This window comes from Hoplias malabaricus, chromosome 4 (assembly GCF_029633855.1).
Source record: "Hoplias malabaricus isolate fHopMal1 chromosome 4, fHopMal1.hap1, whole genome shotgun sequence".
Lineage (NCBI taxonomy): Eukaryota > Metazoa > Chordata > Actinopteri > Characiformes > Erythrinidae > Hoplias > Hoplias malabaricus.
The window spans coordinates 66,061,013-66,079,688 of NC_089803.1; the positions used below are offsets into that span (position 1 = coordinate 66,061,013).

General features: G+C 40.8%; 1 protein-coding gene across 4 annotated transcripts; it reads left to right on the forward strand.

Annotated features, from left to right (window-relative positions):
* Nucleotides 1–1,003: 1,003 nt before the first annotated feature.
* LOC136694084 (protein NLRC3-like) lies at nt 1,004–17,376 on the forward strand. 4 transcript variants are annotated; one of them, XM_066667450.1, is made up of 11 exons: nt 1,004–1,723; nt 7,279–7,351; nt 7,498–9,237; nt 9,567–9,734; nt 10,813–10,968; nt 11,095–11,286; nt 11,745–11,975; nt 13,567–13,728; nt 13,981–14,154; nt 14,882–14,928; nt 15,025–17,376. In XM_066667450.1, the coding sequence occupies exons 2-11, from the start codon at nt 7,314–7,316 to the stop codon at nt 15,642–15,644; spliced, it is 3,528 nt and encodes a 1,175-aa protein (XP_066523547.1). In that variant the 5' UTR covers nt 1,004–1,723; nt 7,279–7,313; the 3' UTR covers nt 15,645–17,376. The 4 variants fall into 4 exon arrangements, with proteins under 4 accessions (XP_066523547.1, XP_066523549.1, XP_066523548.1 ...); XM_066667452.1 differs by lacking the exon at nt 1,004–1,723 and adding an exon at nt 6,243–6,401 and having other exon boundaries at nt 14,887–14,928; nt 15,025–15,163; XM_066667451.1 differs by lacking the exon at nt 1,004–1,723 and adding an exon at nt 6,246–6,412.
* Nucleotides 17,377–18,676: the final 1,300 nt, after the last annotated feature.

The window sequence follows — 18,676 nt, forward strand, 5'->3', positions numbered from 1 at the left end:
TCAAGTATATCAATCTAGAAGAAAAATTCCAATTTCTACTTTAAGCATTATATTCCATTCTAACTTGTGTATTGCCATCCGTCACTATGCGCAGCTAATTCATTAAGCCACGGAAAACTATTCAGTAACTATTCATAACACAGTACTGTTTAAAAAAAAATTCTGGGAAACTTATTTTTCTTTGTTTCTTCAGTAATCTAAGGTGACAACACTTGCATTGAATGCCTAACAGGCTTGTGCCCACTAGTTATGTTAAATCAGTGTTCTAAGTAGTTAGCTCAACTATAGAAGAACACACTATAATAATACTTTTTCCTAGCTAACAGACACTTTTAAAGTAAGGTGAACACTAATACCCTCTTACATATTATATCAAGTTCAATGAAGCATTACTCCCATATTAAATGATCCCAGAAAGGTATCAACACTGAGTGTATGAATGAATGATTCCACTGACCTTGCTGTTCACATTCATTTCCATATTGTTGGTCCGATGTTTTCTGAGGGAAAATCAAACCAAAAGGGGTGATATGTAGTGTGATATGATAAATGTGTAATAATTTGACTTTCTGAGATTTGATTTTAATACCCAGATTTTAGCTGGTTTTCAGAGACATCCCCAAGCAACACCAAGCCAAGATTGGAATTTGAGATAAGCTTTTCAGCAAGAACTGGCTCCAAATTGGTGCCTGAAGGTCTGTGTCAGAGAGACATAAAACTGACACTACATGCCCTTTTAAGGACACAGGGTCTTGGAGGGTCATGCAACTCTTCTCAAATGCAGAATGCAGAGAGACACACAGACTTAACCTTGATTAACCTCTTAACCTCTTCTCACACATTTTGAAAGATTGTTAAACAAAATAATCACCTTAATTCCTTGGTTTACCTGATGAAGGGCACAACTCTTTGACATTAATTCCATTTGGACAATCAAAATGGGTGGGATTAATTAACATGTGTTTAAAGTCATTTCTTTTTTTATGAAATTATGTAGAACCAAGGTAGCCACGTACTATGTGTGTTATTTGGTTGAGAATTATGTAAAACATGACTGTCTGAATGATAGTACTTTGTGTTAACATATCTTTTATAGTGCAAAAGTATGATTCAGAATTCTGGGATGGTCAGGAATTGTCTTCAAGTCTTTGTCTTGTCCTCAACCCTGAGGACCAATCGGGTATTAAAGGCGGGTTTTCTAAATTCTGGTAAAAAGCCCAGTGGCGCGGAGAAAAAGAGAGAGAGTAAGACAGAAATGACTCAGGTTTTGAAATGACTCTGCAGGCGCCTCTGTAGGTGTCAGACTCTCATGGCTTTCTTAAACAGTCTTGGGCCCTTCAAGCGTGGTCCAGATAGAACAGAAGTTCTATTTTAAATTCATCTCTAATAGAAAACTATAATAAAAAGGTCTGTAATTTATTCCAGCAAAATTCAACGCCACAGCCAGAGCATTGGAGGAGACCTCCGACTTTTGACCCTCAAAGTGGTGACAAAGCTTCTGGACCAGTGACGGAGAAGACGGCCACACGCACCCTCAGAATTGACCTTCTGAGATGAGGCCCAGGAGAGACCTGCATGGACATGTCTCTCACAAGGCGGCAGATCAGCGATGATGGAGAATCCCCACAGAGAACTTCAGAACGCCACCAGCTCCGACGGAGGGGTCGCCGTGTCTGAAAAGGAATGCCCACTGCAGAGGAACTGCAGACACAGAAGAACCTGAGTAAGTGCATGCTTGTGCATTCTATATTTATTTACCAACTTAACTGATCTTGTGGACTTCTTGTGTTGTGGCTCCAGTCACCTGACTGTACGTATCAACTGAAACCCATTCTAAAGGTGTTAAGTACCACTACTGATTCAATTAGGGAAACAATCAGCTCGAGGGAGTTTCAGCTGTGACCACTCCCTCAGGCCTTTTTTTCTCTACCAAACTGTCAGTGGGTGGTCTCAGCCGAGACAATCAATCACCAACACAGGACAGCTGTGTGAGATCTCCATTACAAAAAGAATGATCCCTCTGGAGTGTCAGCCTTTGTGTTCAGCCTTTCTGGTGTGAAGACATTCTGGGGTAGAGACGTGTCTCCCAATCTTGTCCCCCAAGCGAGGCTACCAAACAAACAAACTAAGCCTAATTTTTCTCTTTCCACAATGTGTCTCTACCCCATCTCTGCTCTCTCTGGAACTCGCAGGCGCTTTTACTTCCACAGACGGAAATGCAACTTCGATAACCTTCGCTCTCTATATCACACATCCACACCCATAACCAATTCCTTTAATAGGTCTATGGAACTGTCAGTCTGCGGTAAACAAAGCAGACTTCATCTCCGCCTATGCAAACCGTGTTTCGCTAGACATCCTAGCCCTCACTGAGACTTGGATCAAACCCAAAAACAGCGCTACCCCCACTGCTCTCTCTATCAACTACAGATTCTCCCATACCCCATGGCCTGGTAAACGAGGTGGTGGTACGGGGCTGTTGATGTCCAACACATGGAAATATACCCAGTTCGAATCATCAGTCTCGTACAGCTCATTCGAATTCCATGCCATCCTGATGACTGCACCTGTAAAAATGTATGTGGTCGTTGTATATCGTCCCCCAGGGCAACTGGGTTATTTCCTAGAAGAACTAGACACCCTGCTTTCATCCATCCCTGAACATGACTGTCCCATGCTCATTCTCGGTGACATGAACATCCACCTTGACACTCCGGCTGCTGCTGACTTCTTCTCTCTGACCCACTCCTTTGAGCTACAGCAGGTATGCACCCCTTCAACTCACAAAGCAGGTAATGCACTTGATCTCATTCTCACCAAACACTGCTTAATTAACTCTGTTAAAGTTACTCCTCTACATCTCTCTAACCATTACTTTATTCAGCTCAATCCTTGTCTCCCTCGGCAACCCATGGTGTCGGCTCCCTCTGTCCCCTTCCGGCACAATCTCCGCAACCTATCTCCCACCCACTTCTCTGCCCTTGTGATTTCTGCTCTCCCACCCCCCAGCCTCTCTCATCTCTTGAGGTCAGTGACACCACAGAGTCACTCTGCACAACACTGAGCTCTCCTCCCCTTCCTGTCTAAAATCATTGAAAGAGCCGTCTTTAAGCAGGCAACCAAATTCCTCTCCCAACATAACCTTTTTGACTCGAACCAATCCGGCTTCAAGAGCGGCTTAAAGATGCCAAAGCAACAGGTCAGTCTTCAGTTCTCATCCTCCTTGACCTATCAGCAGCATTTGATACGGTCAACCACCACATCTTACTAAACAAACTTACTGACATGGGCTTCAAGAACAATGCACTCTCCTGATTTGAGTCTTATCTCACTGGACGATCCTTCAATGTGTCATGGCTTGGACAAACATCAGCGTGACACCACCACACCACAGGTGTGCCCCAAGGCTCAGTGCTGGGTCCCCTCCTCTTTGCCTTGTACACCACCTCTCTAGGCCCAATCATACATTCGCATGGCTTCTCCTATCACTGCTATGCAGATGACACACAGCTCTGTCTATCCTTTCCTCCAGGTGACACTTCAGTGGCAACTCGAATCTCTGACTGTCTCTCTGACATATCTACATGGATGAAGGAACATCACTTCCAATTGAATTTATCCAAAACTGAACTACTGGTCCTCGCAGCCAAGAAAGCTTTTCTCCACAACATCAGCATCAAGCTTGGCTCCCACCAAGGTTGTAAGAAACCTGGGTGTCATGGTTGATGACCAGCTGACCTTCGCAGAATACGTTACCGCTGTAGCTCGATCGTGCCACTTATCCCTATTCAACATAAGGAAGATTAGGCCATATCTAACTCAACATGCAACACAGCTCCTTGTTCAGACGCTAGTAATTTCCCGTCTAGACTATTGCAACGCCCTCCTGACAGGTCTTCCGGCCTGTGCTGTGAGAGCGCTACAGATGATCCAGAATGCTGCAGCACACCTGGTTTTCAACCAGCCTAAAAGAGCACATGTCACGCCCCTATTAGTTGAGCTGCATTGGCTACCCTTAGCTGCTCGCATCAAATTTAAATCACTAATGATGGCCTTCAGAGTATTCACTGGTTCTGCTCCCATCTACCTCAATAGACTCTTAAAACCATACGTTAGCACCTGCCCTCTCCGTTCCTCAAAGGAGCACCAACTAACACGGCCAACCCGCCCATACAGGTCAGTCGAGGCTATTCTCATCTCTGGTACCACGCTGGTGGAACGAGCTTCCAAGCACTATCAGAGCAACAGAAACCCTCTCCGCATTCAAGAAATCCTTGAAAACCCAACTCTTCCGAGAGTATCTTTTGCACTGAAAGTCTTTCTTTAATACACTTATTACTTCCTGGCATATTGCAATTAATGTAAGGTATTTTGTATAATTTTATTTATTTTTATTTTATAATGTTTAAAAACACTACTCGTTCAAGGTTAAAAGCTTCACTCTAATTCAAACCTAAAAGTGCTGTCTAAAACCAGTCCATATGGATATTTCTGTTTGGAAGGCGCTGCTGGTTCAGTGTTTAAGGAACATATCAAGAAAAATATATGTTTTCCTGCTGTAAGGTGTGTGCTGATATGTTTATATGATATCACTGAACCTCACACTTTTAAATCTAATTCTGCATATTATACTGACTTACTGTAATTACAGACACCTGATAATGCAAACTTAATTTCTGTTTTTGTTTGTTTTTCCGAAATTTAATAAAAACAACTACTTATTATTTGTTGATTCTCATGAGTGACACGGTGGTGCAGCAGGTGGTGCAGCTGTCCCACAGCTCTGGAGTCCTGGGGTTGTGGGTTCGAGCCTCATTCCGGGTAACTGTCAGTGAGGAGTAAGGTGTGTCCTCACTGTGTCCGCATGGGTTCCTCCCATATTGGATTGGTTTCTCAAATGTATCCATAATTGTGAGTAAATTTGTGAGTGTGTGTCACCCTCCGAGGGAATGACGCCCCCTCCAGGGTGTGCTTCTGCCTTGCACCTGGGGATTCTGGGTAGGCTTTACCCCCACTGAGTCCTTGAACCGTATAAGTGGTTAGAGACAATGAATGAATGAACCTATTTGATTTTATTTAAAGGAACACTAGGTAAGATTTAGCATTTTTGCTCCTGGGCTCCCCCAGAGTGTCATTCACTTTCACAGAACTGTCCTGAATCAAGTGGGAGTGGTGAGAGAGATGGTTGACTTACCCTCCTCCAGAAATTACATAGCGCAGTTTCTGCAGTTCTAAGCCCTGAGCAGCAAAAACAGAAGCCCTGTTCTCTCTATTGCTGGTCAGTGGAGCATTACAATGATTTTGAAGCTGTAATTTTCATGTTAAAATACTCCCTAGAGTTCCTATATTTATAAACAATGACAGTGAAAAGATTTGGGACAGAGACAGAATTATCACTAATATACAATTTTGAATAAAAGTCCACAATAATAAAGATTATTTTTTAAATATTAATATCCACAGATGGCTCAGCCTTTGCATATAAATAAAAATACAAATTAAAACCTCTCAATGCAAGTCTGCAACAAATTTAGGTCTTTCACAGTCTCCTGCACATGACAGTACTGTGGCAAAAAAGTCAGGATATCCAGAGAAAGCTTATGTTGGGCAACAACTTTTAAACATGCGGACCTTCGAGCTCTCAGACCCCACTGCATGAGAGAGACATAAGGTGTGTTCAGATTCCCCTGGTCTTGCGTAGACCGAGCTTGGTTGGTTGGTTTGTTGGCACATCACGGTGTGGCTGAATGTTTAAGAGCCAGGCAGTTGCTCTCCACGAGCTGCACAAGCTGAAAGACGTCGCGATGAGGTCAGAGCTTAATCATAATTGGCTAGAAGTTCCTGACACGTTTGACGGTTGTCCTTTCATTCTAAGACGTAAATCTCCATTATATTTCTTGACTTATAGACCATGTATGTACTGTAGCTGTGACACGCTCTTTCATAGCGTGAGTTTATTATTTTAATTATGATTATCTCTCATGAAATGCCGTCACCGTGGGGTGCAGTGGCTGTACTGTCAGTCTGAACGGCTCTTTTCTATCCTTCCCTCCCAACTGCAAACCGCAACTCTCGCTGAACACCGCGGCGAGGTGCAGTTCATCTCCAACAATCCTACAATATGAGACTATTCTGACTCCTGTGGATATCCGCAAAACACACGCCGGAGGAGACTCATGTCATGCGGGCGCCTGCGCAGTTTCTCCTTTACTGGAAAACCGACGAGGAAGTGAGAGGACTAGCCATTGTAAACAGTGGGATCAGATTTACCTGTTTGTCAGGTAATGTCAACGCGAAGATCCGACAGAACAAGTGAGAAACGTTAGAATGTGAATTATTTGGACACAGCCCCGACACAAATACCACTGCCATACACAAACCAGAGGAGCGTTTCATAGCAGGTCAGACCACAGTACGTTTCCATGTTTCTTACAAAGTTTTGTGTGTGTTGTGGTTTACAGGTTGTTGTTTTTTTTTCGTTATCGAAAAAACCTCCTTTGGCGGAAAAACGCTAAAACGTTAATAGCCCCCAGTTTTATTTTAGCCATAACTTTTAGCCCTCGTATTTTTGTGTCTTCTTCTCGAATCTATTTATGACGCCATTAAGTAAAGCGGGGACAAAAGAAGATAACAGCAGAGAGAAACTCTAAAAATCAGCTGATGCAGCATTAACTGTGTAGGACTTAATCCCACACATCTCCCTCACAGGCGTGTGTCACTGGGTGTGAAGTTGCTCTGAGAGCTGTGCATGACGATGATAATTAAAGAAGACGGATAAGATCACTTTATACACTAAACGATCACTGGACCTTTTATCTACACTGTGTCCATTTTATCAGCTCCACTGGCCATGCAGGAACGCTTAGTAGTTCACAGTGTTATCCAGCTGTTTCTCAGCATACATAGTTAGTTCCCTTCCACCTTGTTTTCCTTTAATGGTCAGGAGCAGTACAGAGCAAGCATGGTTTTGTTGGTGGGGTGTGTTATGTTATGCACTCGTCATTGTAGTGCTACGGCACATAAATAATACCCAGTCAGTCATGGTCCTGGTGTGTTCCGTCTTGTACAAAGTTCCAGAGATACTATGCTCACCGCACTCGGGTTTTTGTTTGAGGGTAAAGCCTGATTCATGTAGTTTCAGCACTGGTGTTAATAACTTGGAACAGAAATGTTGAGTTCACTTGAGCTTGATTACCACAGTGCACTGATGCTACTTGTGCTGCTTTGTTAGAATAGTTGAGTTCACACTGATTCTTTTTTTCTGATTGTTATGAACAGATACAAGAGTGGATTGACTGTTTGTCTTCAAAAAAATGGCATGTCTTGATGAGTCCCAGTGTGTTCCAATGAGGTAATATTTCAGTTAATTTTGTCGGCTCAGATCTTACCACAGAATTATTGGACAATCTTATTTATGGACGCAGCAAGTCAACACCTTTTTTATTAGGTTTATTCATGAGCTTTAATGTATTTTATATGAGATATTTTGTTTTCTAGTGAGGACTGTCTTCAAGAACACCCCCCCTCTCTCAGATATCTTCTGAGAGAAAGATTAAAGAAGAAGTACCAAGATCTTGAAACCGCTTGCTATGTTCCAATGAAACTACATGTATTCGAGGGGACAGATGAAAGAATCAGAACTGAAGAAGTTATACAAGGTCTGAACGGCAGCGTTCATGATTTTCTTAAAGATGAGGATGTAATTGAGCCTGAAGACCTCTTTAAACCATGTCCCAGCACCGGTGAAGAGGTCAGAACTGTTTTGATGAAAGGGATCTCTGGGATTGGTAAAACAACTGCTGTGAAGAAGTTTGTTTTAGACTGGACAGAGGGCAGAACATACCAGGACATCACTTACGTTTTACCTTTCAGTCTTCCAGAACTGAGCTCAGTGAAGCTGGAGAAATGCAGCCTGATACAGCTTTTGAATTTGTTCTTTCCAGATCTCTCAAACATTGAGACTCTCAAACATTCCAAAGTCCTCTTTGTGCTTGATGATCTGAGCAAGTGTAGACTCAAACTGAACTTCTGGCACACAACATCTTGTAGTAATCCAGCAGAAAATATGTCCTTGAGTGCACTACTGGTAAACCTTCTGAGAGGGGATTTATTTCCAGAAGCCCAGATCTTGGTGACATCAGATTCAGCTGATTTAATCCCTTCCAAATATGTGCAGCGGGTTGTTGAGGTTCAGGGTCTGGATGATGTAGAGTGGGAAGAATATGTCAAAAGAACTGTTGGTGACAGTAGTGTGGCTGCAAGAGCCGTCATCCATATAAAGTCGTCAATTACTCTGTACTTCATGCGTTCATCCCCAGTGTTTTGTCAGATCGCTGCCATGGTTCTAAAAGAACTGATGACAAACGCAAGCTGCACAGAGCTACCACTGACTTTAACAGAGCTGTACTCACATTTCCAGCTCATACAGTTGAGAAGAAGGAAGTTACAGACAAATACAAACCTAATGGGTTCTGTTGCTGAGGAGATGCTGCAGTTAGGCAAACTGGCGTGGCACACACTGGAGAAAGGTTTAACGGTTTTTGAAGATGACCTAAACAAGAGTGATGTAGCCCCATCAGCTGCAGCTGAACTCTCTCAAAAATGGCCCATGTTTTTAAAAGAGGAAGAACTAACTCAAGGAAATGCATTCCACTTTTCACACGAGAGCATTCAGGCATATCTCTCTGCACTGTATGTGGTTATGAATTATGAGCCCAGCAAAAGTAATGTGTTTAAACGTATACTGAAAGTAGTAGCAGAATGTTCATCACAACCAACAAAGTCACCACATGATATGCTAAAAAGGGCCATTGATAAAACACTCAGTAACAAAGAAGGCCAGTTTGATTTCTTCCTCCTCTTCCTAATTGGAATATCTGCAGGGCCCAGCCACAAGCATTTGTCATGTTTTCTTCCTGATTCCTGTCCACAAATGAGTTCAGAGAACATCGTCCCCTACGTATTCAAGAAAATTAAGTACAGCTCATCTCTGAATGTATCTCTAAATCTTATCCGCTGTCTCGATGAATTGAATGTGTCCTACACTGTGAGTGAAAGTGAAGGCCAGAGCCCAGGGAATGTACAAGAGGACCACACACCCTCAGAGTGGTCTGCTTTGGCAAAAACCTTGCTGAACTCTGAAGATCAGCGGAGAATTTTTGACTTCAGGGAATATGTCAAACCAGACGTGGCTTTTGTGAGGTTATTGCCAGTTATCAAGGCTTCTAGAGTTCTCAGGTAGGTCGTATCATGGTAAATAATGTTATAATCCTATTGCACTGCAGTTGGTCAAAACTGTTTAAGGGTTACTCCACATGACATCAACTGGGACATTGCAGGACATGTCATAAATTGCCATTTAAAATAAAGGCAGAAATGCACTTTTAGGTACCTTTCCACAGTAAAGGTTATATTTCACTTTGTTTTATTCTGTAAGAAGTTGCTGTTTTAATAATTACAATCTTTTCAATATATGTCTTTAATACACTCTTAAAAACGCAACACTGCACTAAGCCTGCTACGATTTACTCTTTATTCTGTATTTCACTTTGTCTTTTTTGTCTTAGACTCTGTGAGTTTAAAGACCTGAGCTGGATGTTGCTCGCTTCTGCTCTGAGATCACCATCAAACATCATCAGAGAAATTGATTTAGAAGAAAGCAACTTAAATGAAAAGAACATTTATTTGTTATCTTTAGGTTGGAAAAGTGCCAACTGCAAAGTTGAGGTCCTCAGGTAAGATGATTAATTACATTCCCAATATGTTGGTTTCAAGAGGCATCAAATAATCGCAAAAAGTGCAAAAATGTTTTTAATACAGACGTTTAAACAAATATATTACATTAATAAGTGGTGAAGACCTTATTTCCTCTCTCAGTCGGTTAAAGTATAATGACCCAGCACTTTAGCTTAGCATAGTCAAATAAAGTCTACCCTACTGATGTAATGTTGTACTGCTGTTTTGATTTTACACTTACTTCAGCGCTCCTGGTGGACTCAGTCAGCAAATACACAACAAAATACAATAAAGGAGTTTTTAATTATCAAACCAATAAAATATACAAAAAAACTAACTCCTCCCAAAACAACTTTCCTCATTTTTCAATCACTTTGAGTGTTCTGCAGTAGTATGAAAAGACCCAGGATTGGAAATGATTCATTATTGTCTAATTTGAATTGTCGTGTATTTGTTGTATTTTTATTTGTTCTATCTCAAGGTTATTATAAAGAAATATAAACAAAACCTCTGCTGCAGTTTCAGCTTTACATTCCATAACACAAAAGTGCCACAGATTCTCAAATTGATTTAAGTCTGGTCTTTGACTGGGCCTTAAACAGAGCATACAATACTTTCCAAAAGTGAACATGGTTCTGGAGTCTTAATGAAATGTCTGTGCCATTCTTGGGTCTAAACACCACATGGATCAAACAACACAGCAGCATTCTCCCCTCGTCTAAACAACCCTGTTTAAAACAAACTAGTTTCAGAGTCTGTTTCTTTACATTATGAGCCACAGCTCAATTCCGCCCAAAAAAGAATGAAGAGCAGGAGCTCTCGTTTGTATCATTTTCACTCAGAACGCGTTTTCCATTTTCACCATTTTGTCAGTAAAAGAGAGTACTTTCAAAAGATTTCAGTACTTTTGCAAGGCACTGTACAAGAGATTTAATAGTTTCTCTTCACTAGCTTTACCTAAGAATTGATTAATGAAAGGGGAATTGGGTTTAAAATGAGATCATTTTAAAAGTTAAATATACCTTTTTGCAATTATTCACTCACAAATTGTCATTCAATGTATTTTCTTTTTTTTAGAATACCGCCATTTAATTCTACCTTTGACCCACTACTTTCAGCACTTCTGTCTAATCCAACACACCTTAGAGAGCTGAGTTTAAGCCATACATTTTCTCAAGCAAATAAGACAATGGAAATCTTAGTGGACCCTAGATGTCATCTGGAGAAACTTGTGTAAGTAAAGGGATGAGTTTAAAAAATGCTTACAAAAGAAATAATACTTTTTTTCTTGACTAAAGACAAACTTTTTTAAACCTAAATGCCTTGCTTGTGTTGAAATATATGTTTCTTCTTCCTCAGATTACTTAACAACGTAGTACTCACAACAGAGTCCTTTAGGACCTTGGCCAAAGCTCTCAGCAGCAGTACTTGCCGTCTGAAGGAACTGGACCTGAGTAGCGCTGGCCACTTTTATAGAAGTGAGAGTGAGAGTGCAGTTTCACAGCTGTCTCAGGGGTTAAGTGATCCATGTTGCCAAATTAGGGTTCTGAGGTAGGTCACTAAATAAAATGATTTTCATTGACTTTGCAGATACAACATACAGTAACGATTTTAAATTAATTTTTCTTTCTAGAAACTTGTGTAAAGGTTCTAGAGAAGCGTCACACTTAAGGGGGGGAACAGGTGTGGGTTTCTTTGTGTATGTGATTTTAGTTCACACATGCAGGTCTCCTCATAGTCTGGATCAGAGTTATTGAGACTGGGACGGGGGTTGGGGGGGGAACATAACTGGGGCATGTAAGAATTGCAGGTGAGATCTGAGATTGTAAAATATGTATATAAAGCTGTTATTAGACCAGAGATGTAATAGTTACAACGTGTCAAAAAGCAGCTGGAACCATACTGTAATTAAAAAAATGTGCCTCAGCCTGCAGCTCTTGGTAGAAGAACAATGGCAGGTTCTAAACAAGCATAAAAATATAGGAATTTTTGCTCCTCTGTTTTTCCAGGTTAGCCAACTGTCATATGGAACACAAAGAATGTGCTGCTCTGATCTCAGCTTTTCATGCAAACCCTTCTCACCTGAGGGAGTTGGACCTGAGTTACAGCACACCTGGATTTCAAGTTTTTCTGCAGCTTTGCTCTTTGCTGAAGGACCCTCAATTTAAACTGGAGACACTGATACTTGTTAAAGTAAATTGGTGGCGGAAAGAATCCATACATTACACCTCAACACACAGGTTGGTGTACTCATAAACAGCTTATGTCACACATTGCAGCACTTACTATCACTTTACAGCATAGTTAAATCAGTATAACCAACATGCATTATTTTGCTGTATTGATTATGTATGACCAGTACAGTAGATTCTGGTGCACTAGATGTACAAGGGGAGGCATAAGAGGAGAGGAACTGACAAAATCTAAACAGGGTAAACGGCAAAAACTCCCCAGGTACTTCATCTGGACAAATTCTGAAGTATGCAAATCCAGCGTACAGTCCTGTTACAGATTATGGACATATTAATGTAACTTGTGATATTTTTTGAAGCTGTTAAAATTGAAGGCTAGTGATAATTACATTTACATACATTTTTGGCTATTTTTGCTGTGTTCAGTGACTCCACGCTCTATTCCCCGATTGGCCACCGGTAATGACCTTCTTACTCATAATTATGACTCACTATCTCATAATAATGACATAGTATCTCATTGTTGTGACTTACCATCTCATTATTTAGACTACTATCTAGTACTATGAGATACAGTATGGCTTTTTTTCCTTCGAGAGGTAGAAATGGGCTTCCATAACTTTCTCTTATGTTGATTATTCATTGTAATTATTGCTTAATTGCATGAGTGTTTATTCATGTGTGGGAGTTTTCTACATGGTTATGTTGACCCACTCCTGCAGTCACTGGATTGGTTAACAGCCTGCTCCCTCACACGACACTGACATTTAATCCAACACCACAAGATATTTTGACAGGACCCAGGACTCTCACAGCATTGCAAACCTAAATATGACAGTATTACACACTGCTTTTTACTTAATTAATCAATCATAAGGAATGGCAAATTATAAATGTCATTTTGTTAAATAGGAAAGTGGTAACATGCCAAACATGGATCAAATTTTACATCAAGGGAGGCTTACGGTTCTAACCATGTTACAGAAGTAGGCACTTGTAGCATTAGGAATCTTGCCCAGCAACTGTTATTGTAGCATGGTGTGTTTATCTGGCAGGGAATTTAACTCATTTCTGCCGCATTATAATCAAGTGTTACCCACTAGTCAAGTCAAGTCAAATTTATTTGTATAATGCTTTTTACAGCCTGGTGGCGTCACATAGCAGCTTTACAGACATTGAATCAACCAATTAAACCTTAACAAAGAGCAAGGGAATTTCAGATTCCAGATCCAGGGTCGCAGTGGGTCCGGAGCCTACCTGGAATCACTGGGCGCAAGCCAGGAAAACACCCTGGAGGGGGCGCCAGTCCTTCACAGGGCAACACACACACTCACTTTTTTGAGTCGCCTATCCACCTACAAACGTGTTTTTGGACTGTGTGAGGAAACCAGAGCACCCGGAGGAAACCCACGTGGACACAGGGAGAACACACCAAACTTCTCACAGTCACCTGGAGCGGGACTTTGACCCACAACCTCCAGGTCCCTGGAGCTGTGTGACTGTGACACTACCTGCTGTGACCCTGTGATGCCTCTGTGCAATGCAGTATTTTAATATTCTTAGACATTGATTTTTCTTCGAATATTAAATCTCTTGTTATACCTTTGAATGCTACTCATATTTGTTGTTTTATACACAGTTCTACTGACACCTTGAGTGAAGTCTGCAAAGCTCTGTCTTCAGTTCTTAGCTTGTCCAGCCTCAGAGTGCTGGACCTCAGTGGTAACTATCTGAAAGATTCATCAGTGGAGCAACTTTCACCTGGACTGGGCCACTCTGCTTGTAAACTTGAGATTCTTAGGTGAGTATAAAAAAACGGGCAAAGATGATTAAAACTAGTTATCAGCAGTATTATTACAAAGAGGGCAACATTTAAGTGACAGATTGGGTGTTGTTCTTTTGTGTTGTGCTTGATTTTTATAAAATGGACCATCAGAACAGTACTTAGTCATTGATTATATTTGTTGTTGTTTTTTATTGAGAAAACATTGATAAGTGTGTTGAACAGAGTTTGGTGAACTGTCTGCAAAAAGTCTTTGTTTTTCTCTTTAAGAATGGCAAGATGTGACATCACAGAAGTGGGAGCGTCATCGCTGGCTAACTCGTTGCGTTTAAACCCTTCCCACATGCGAGAACTAGACCTTAGCTACAATCCAGTGGAAGGATCTGGCTTTGACCAACTCCGCTCTCTTGTAGAGGATCCAGCCTACAGACTGGAGAAAATAACGTGAGCCTGGCTTTTTACTCATTAAATAACTTTAGTTAAATATATTTTCTGTCTGTGATGTGTTTGGTTTATTCACCACGTGTCTGCGTGTGTTTCTACCGTGTGCTCGGGTTTCGTCCCACAGTGCAAACAACAAACGTTGGTAGGTGGATTGGCGACCCAAAGTTGTCCGTAGGTGTGAGTGAATGTGTGAGTGTGTTTGTGGCACTGTGAAGGACTGGTGCCCCCTCCAGGATGTGTTCCTGCCTTGCACCCAGTAAATCCGGGTAGGCTCCGGATCCACTGCGACCCTGAACTGGATGAGCACTTACAGATTATTAATTAATTAATGATTCATATGGCAATTTGGGGGACACGGTGGTAAAAGAGGTAGTGACGCTGTCACGTACCCTGAGCCCCGCTCTGAGTGACGGTGTGGGTTTCCTCCAACAGTCCAAAACACACATAGGTAGGTGGATTGGCGACTCAAATGTGTCTGTAGTCGTGAATGAACTGGATAGGCTGTTACAGACAATAAATGAATGAATGAATATATGGTGATTCATGGCGTGTATAAATACCAATAACCTGAATGAGTGTTGCTGGACTTTATAAATTCCTTAGTGTCACTGCTGGACTGAGAACCAAACCATTTTCTAAATATTATATCGTTAGTAGAGTCTGTTGTAACAAACAAAACATTGCTACTCTGCAATTTTCAAAGAAAGATATTCTGTTTTTCCAATAGTGTAGAGGGACATGGAATGAGACATGGAATTGAAAAGCTTCGGCAATGTATGTATGAATTTTCTTGCTAAATATGATATGTTATGATTTTTGAAAACCATTTTGTTTACACAAAGTCTCACTCAAGTTCGTTCCTGTCCTCAGATGAATGCACTGTGACATTGGATCCCAATACAGCCTCGAAGGATGTAAAGGTGTGTAAGAGGGACAAAAAAGCATGGTGCAATCATGACAACAAGCGGTCCCCCCCAAACCACCCAGATAGGTTTGAAATGATTTCCCAAGTGATGTGTCGAGAAGGCTTTACTGGTCGCCACTTCTTCCAGGTGGAGTGGTTTGGAACGTTTGCCACTATTGGGATGGCCTATAAGGACATTTGTAGGAAGGGGAACTTTACAATTTGTCAGCCAGGGTACAACAAGAAGTCATGGGCAATTGACGTGACCATACCCTTTCCTTTGCTGCAGACCGTTCATAATGGGGTGAAAACCAGACTTCCTTATGATTCACCCTGGAGAGTTGGGCTATATCTGGACTGGCCAGCAGGCTCTCTGTCTTTCTATGACATCACATATGACCAGGCCAAACTCATTCACACATTTTATGCTAAGTTCACCAAGCCACTGTATCTGATTTTCAGCATCTCTGTTGGGATCAGTCTGCTGCCAAAAAACCCAAACCCGGTCTGTTGTCATGATCACGACCCTTGGAGCGTCATGCGAGGTTATAAGGACTGCAAGGGCTGCAGAGGGTCAAAGGCATGATGATTGGATGGATCAATGAATTGGGACTCAGACTGTTGACTGAGTCTTGTGTTTTGTCTTATTCCTGGGCCAGGGCTGTTTGTGGAGAAGGTTGTGCTAGTGATAAGAGCCTGCTTGCTTTCTGGCTGTGTTTCATCAATGCTTTCCATGTGAGTGTAATGCTAAAGGATTTTATAATCTTTCAACTGTCTAATCTCACTATAGTAAACTGTACAACCATCAACAGCCACTTGTTTTTTTTAGAACCCCCCGCCCCATGTTCACGTTACATAAATGCTGCTGTACCTCGAAAAGGAGCATTTAGTAAGACCCCAAAGAATGGAATATTACCTCTGATAATATCTCATAATTTAAGGCAAATAGTTATCAATAACTGCCCTTTCTGAAAAGCTGTGTGAGCCACTGTCTCATACAACAGAGATTTTGCATTCTCCTCCTCAACAAAGAGAAAACATACAGAGTGTCTCTGCTCTCAGGACGGCATGAAATATTTTCAGCTTTTGTCCCACCTTAGACTGGAAAATTTTCAAGGCTGAATTTTTGATTGAAGCTCATTCGTGACGTACAACTTCTATTGCTACAATTATTTTTCCTGATGTACACATTTTCTCCTCAATATCACCTTTGAGTGTAAAGGGACATTTTAAATATATTTCAGGATTAATATAGAACCCTCTTAAAGCACAAAACTGGGACAAACTCTCAACGAATGCCCTTCATTTCAGGAAATATTTTAGTCCATAATCCTTTAAAACCCTATACTGTATCTAAAATCAATATAAAATATGTACTATGTGTTAAAACGTACAGTTCAGAGGCTGTGATTATACGGTTTACTCTTTTACCTGTTTGTTGCTTTCATTGTTGAAGGTTGAGCCCTTGTCTCTGGAATGATTCTACTCTGTGTTCGCTGATGACTGGCATACCAAAACATACCATAGCACTTGCATATAGAGTTTTGTTTGATTATCCAGTACCAGTCAATAGTTTGGACACCTCTTCTCTTTAGTCTCTGGTGGAACAGGGCTGTTCAGTGTATAGAACTGTGTACCAGCCCCTACCTCTGCACAACACAAGTTATAGTCTCAAACACATTAAAGTGGAGAGCAGTTCTACAAATTAACCCTCGAAGAGGTCACAGCTGTTCACTGAAAACCATTCCAGGTGACGACCTCATGAAGGTTACTCAGAGAACGCTGAGAGTGTGTAACGCAGTCATCAAAGCAACAGGGGGCTACTTTGAAGAATCTAAAGTATGAAACATTCTGTTTGTTTAATGCTTTTTTGTTTACTACATAATTCCATATGTGTTCCTTCATAGTTTCAATGTCTTCCACATTCATTTAAAATGTAGAAAATAGTAAAAAAAATATATATATATAAAAATAAAGTAAAACCATTGAATGAGATGTGTCCAAACTTTTGACTGGTACTGTACATTCACAATATGTGGAAAATGGCCCAAACCAAAGGAAACCCTCCCTGAGTGGGTGTGCCCCAACATTTGACTGGTACTGTATGTCAGTAATGTACGTTCTTAACTGGAGAAACAAAGGAATACACTTCGTGTGAGAGTTTCCCTGAAGTGGATGACAGAATCTCCAGTTGGTGGACAATCCTTGTTATGTGGCTCCTAAACATTCAAACAGCATTCCAGAGGACATTAGGAATGGCAGCTTTATAGGGGTTTTTATATCCAGATTAGAAACATGTAGCATATTCATAGCGTGCTGTGGTTAAGTTTGTCCTGTGTAAAATTATAGTCATCAAAGCATAATACTTTTATTTTTAAGTGTTTTAATTATACTCCTGAGCACAGCACTTAGACATTTTCTAATGTTCTGTATAAATTTATAAATGAAGTATGATTTTATTGTCTGATGTGGCATATTGACTAAAAATGAAACAACTGAATCATTAAAATTTATTCTTGAATTATTCTCTCGAATGACTGGTTTACACAAATTGCAAATGTGTGCGTGTACAATACACACTTAACAGAAAACAAACAAAAAGTCCATATGGAAAAGCTCAAAAATCATTCACTGGCAGAAATTTTCAAGAGAAATTTTTGAAGAAAAAAAGAAGAATATTTATCATTAAAATGATTGTCGTATTAAAGTTGGCTTTTTCTGAAGCAAAGACCATAAAATAAAACAACTGAATTAAGATTATCAAGAATCAGCGTAGAAAACAGTGCAGTAAATATCCGTGTCTCTTCAGGACTGCTCCCCTGTTAATCTAAGTGAATGTCCAGGCTGCTTGGTTGAGGCTGAAGTCAGCGAAACAATGTCGAGGCATCTACGGCTTTAAGAGTTCATCTGGACGTGCAGCTCGACCTAGCACTCCTCTTTCACATATATCTGTTCATCTGTGTCCGACTCCAGAGGGTCCAGTCGGTCTGTCTGTCCGCTCATTGAAAGCTTGGATTCAGGCTGCTGTCGCTTCTGACAATATATGCATGTTTACACATTAGCATACATAGTGCCTAATGTTACAGCATATTGAAGCACAGGAAATGCTTAAGGCATAGGAGGTTTAAAGCTGTAAATAGTTTTTTAAATAATAAAATCAACTCCCTATAGATGGAGAATCAAATAGCTTTATAGCCCCTGAATGAATCGGTTCAGGCTCCAAAGTGCAGGTCCTCCACATAGAGACAGGCATGTTTAGACGTAACGGATTAAGGTTAAGTAATGAATTTCTAATCTATCCAAGCTACGATGTGAAGAATAAGCATCAGGTCCAAGTTCAATTTGCAATATTTTTTTTCATACGGCACTTTAACATTTGCATTCATGGTGTTTTTCAGATGTTCTTATTCAGAGCAACATACAGTTTTCAGTGCCACAGATGTAGGCACATGCTGCATAAGAAATCCTGTACAAGAACTTTGGTGGTATCTCTGCCCAAGCTAGGAATTAGACCCCACTGTTCCATGTTGAAGGCGGATGTGTAACCCACTAAATTCATCATGTCACAGTAATACAACTATATTTTCTTGTAACGGACTGTATTTTTGTTCATGTGGC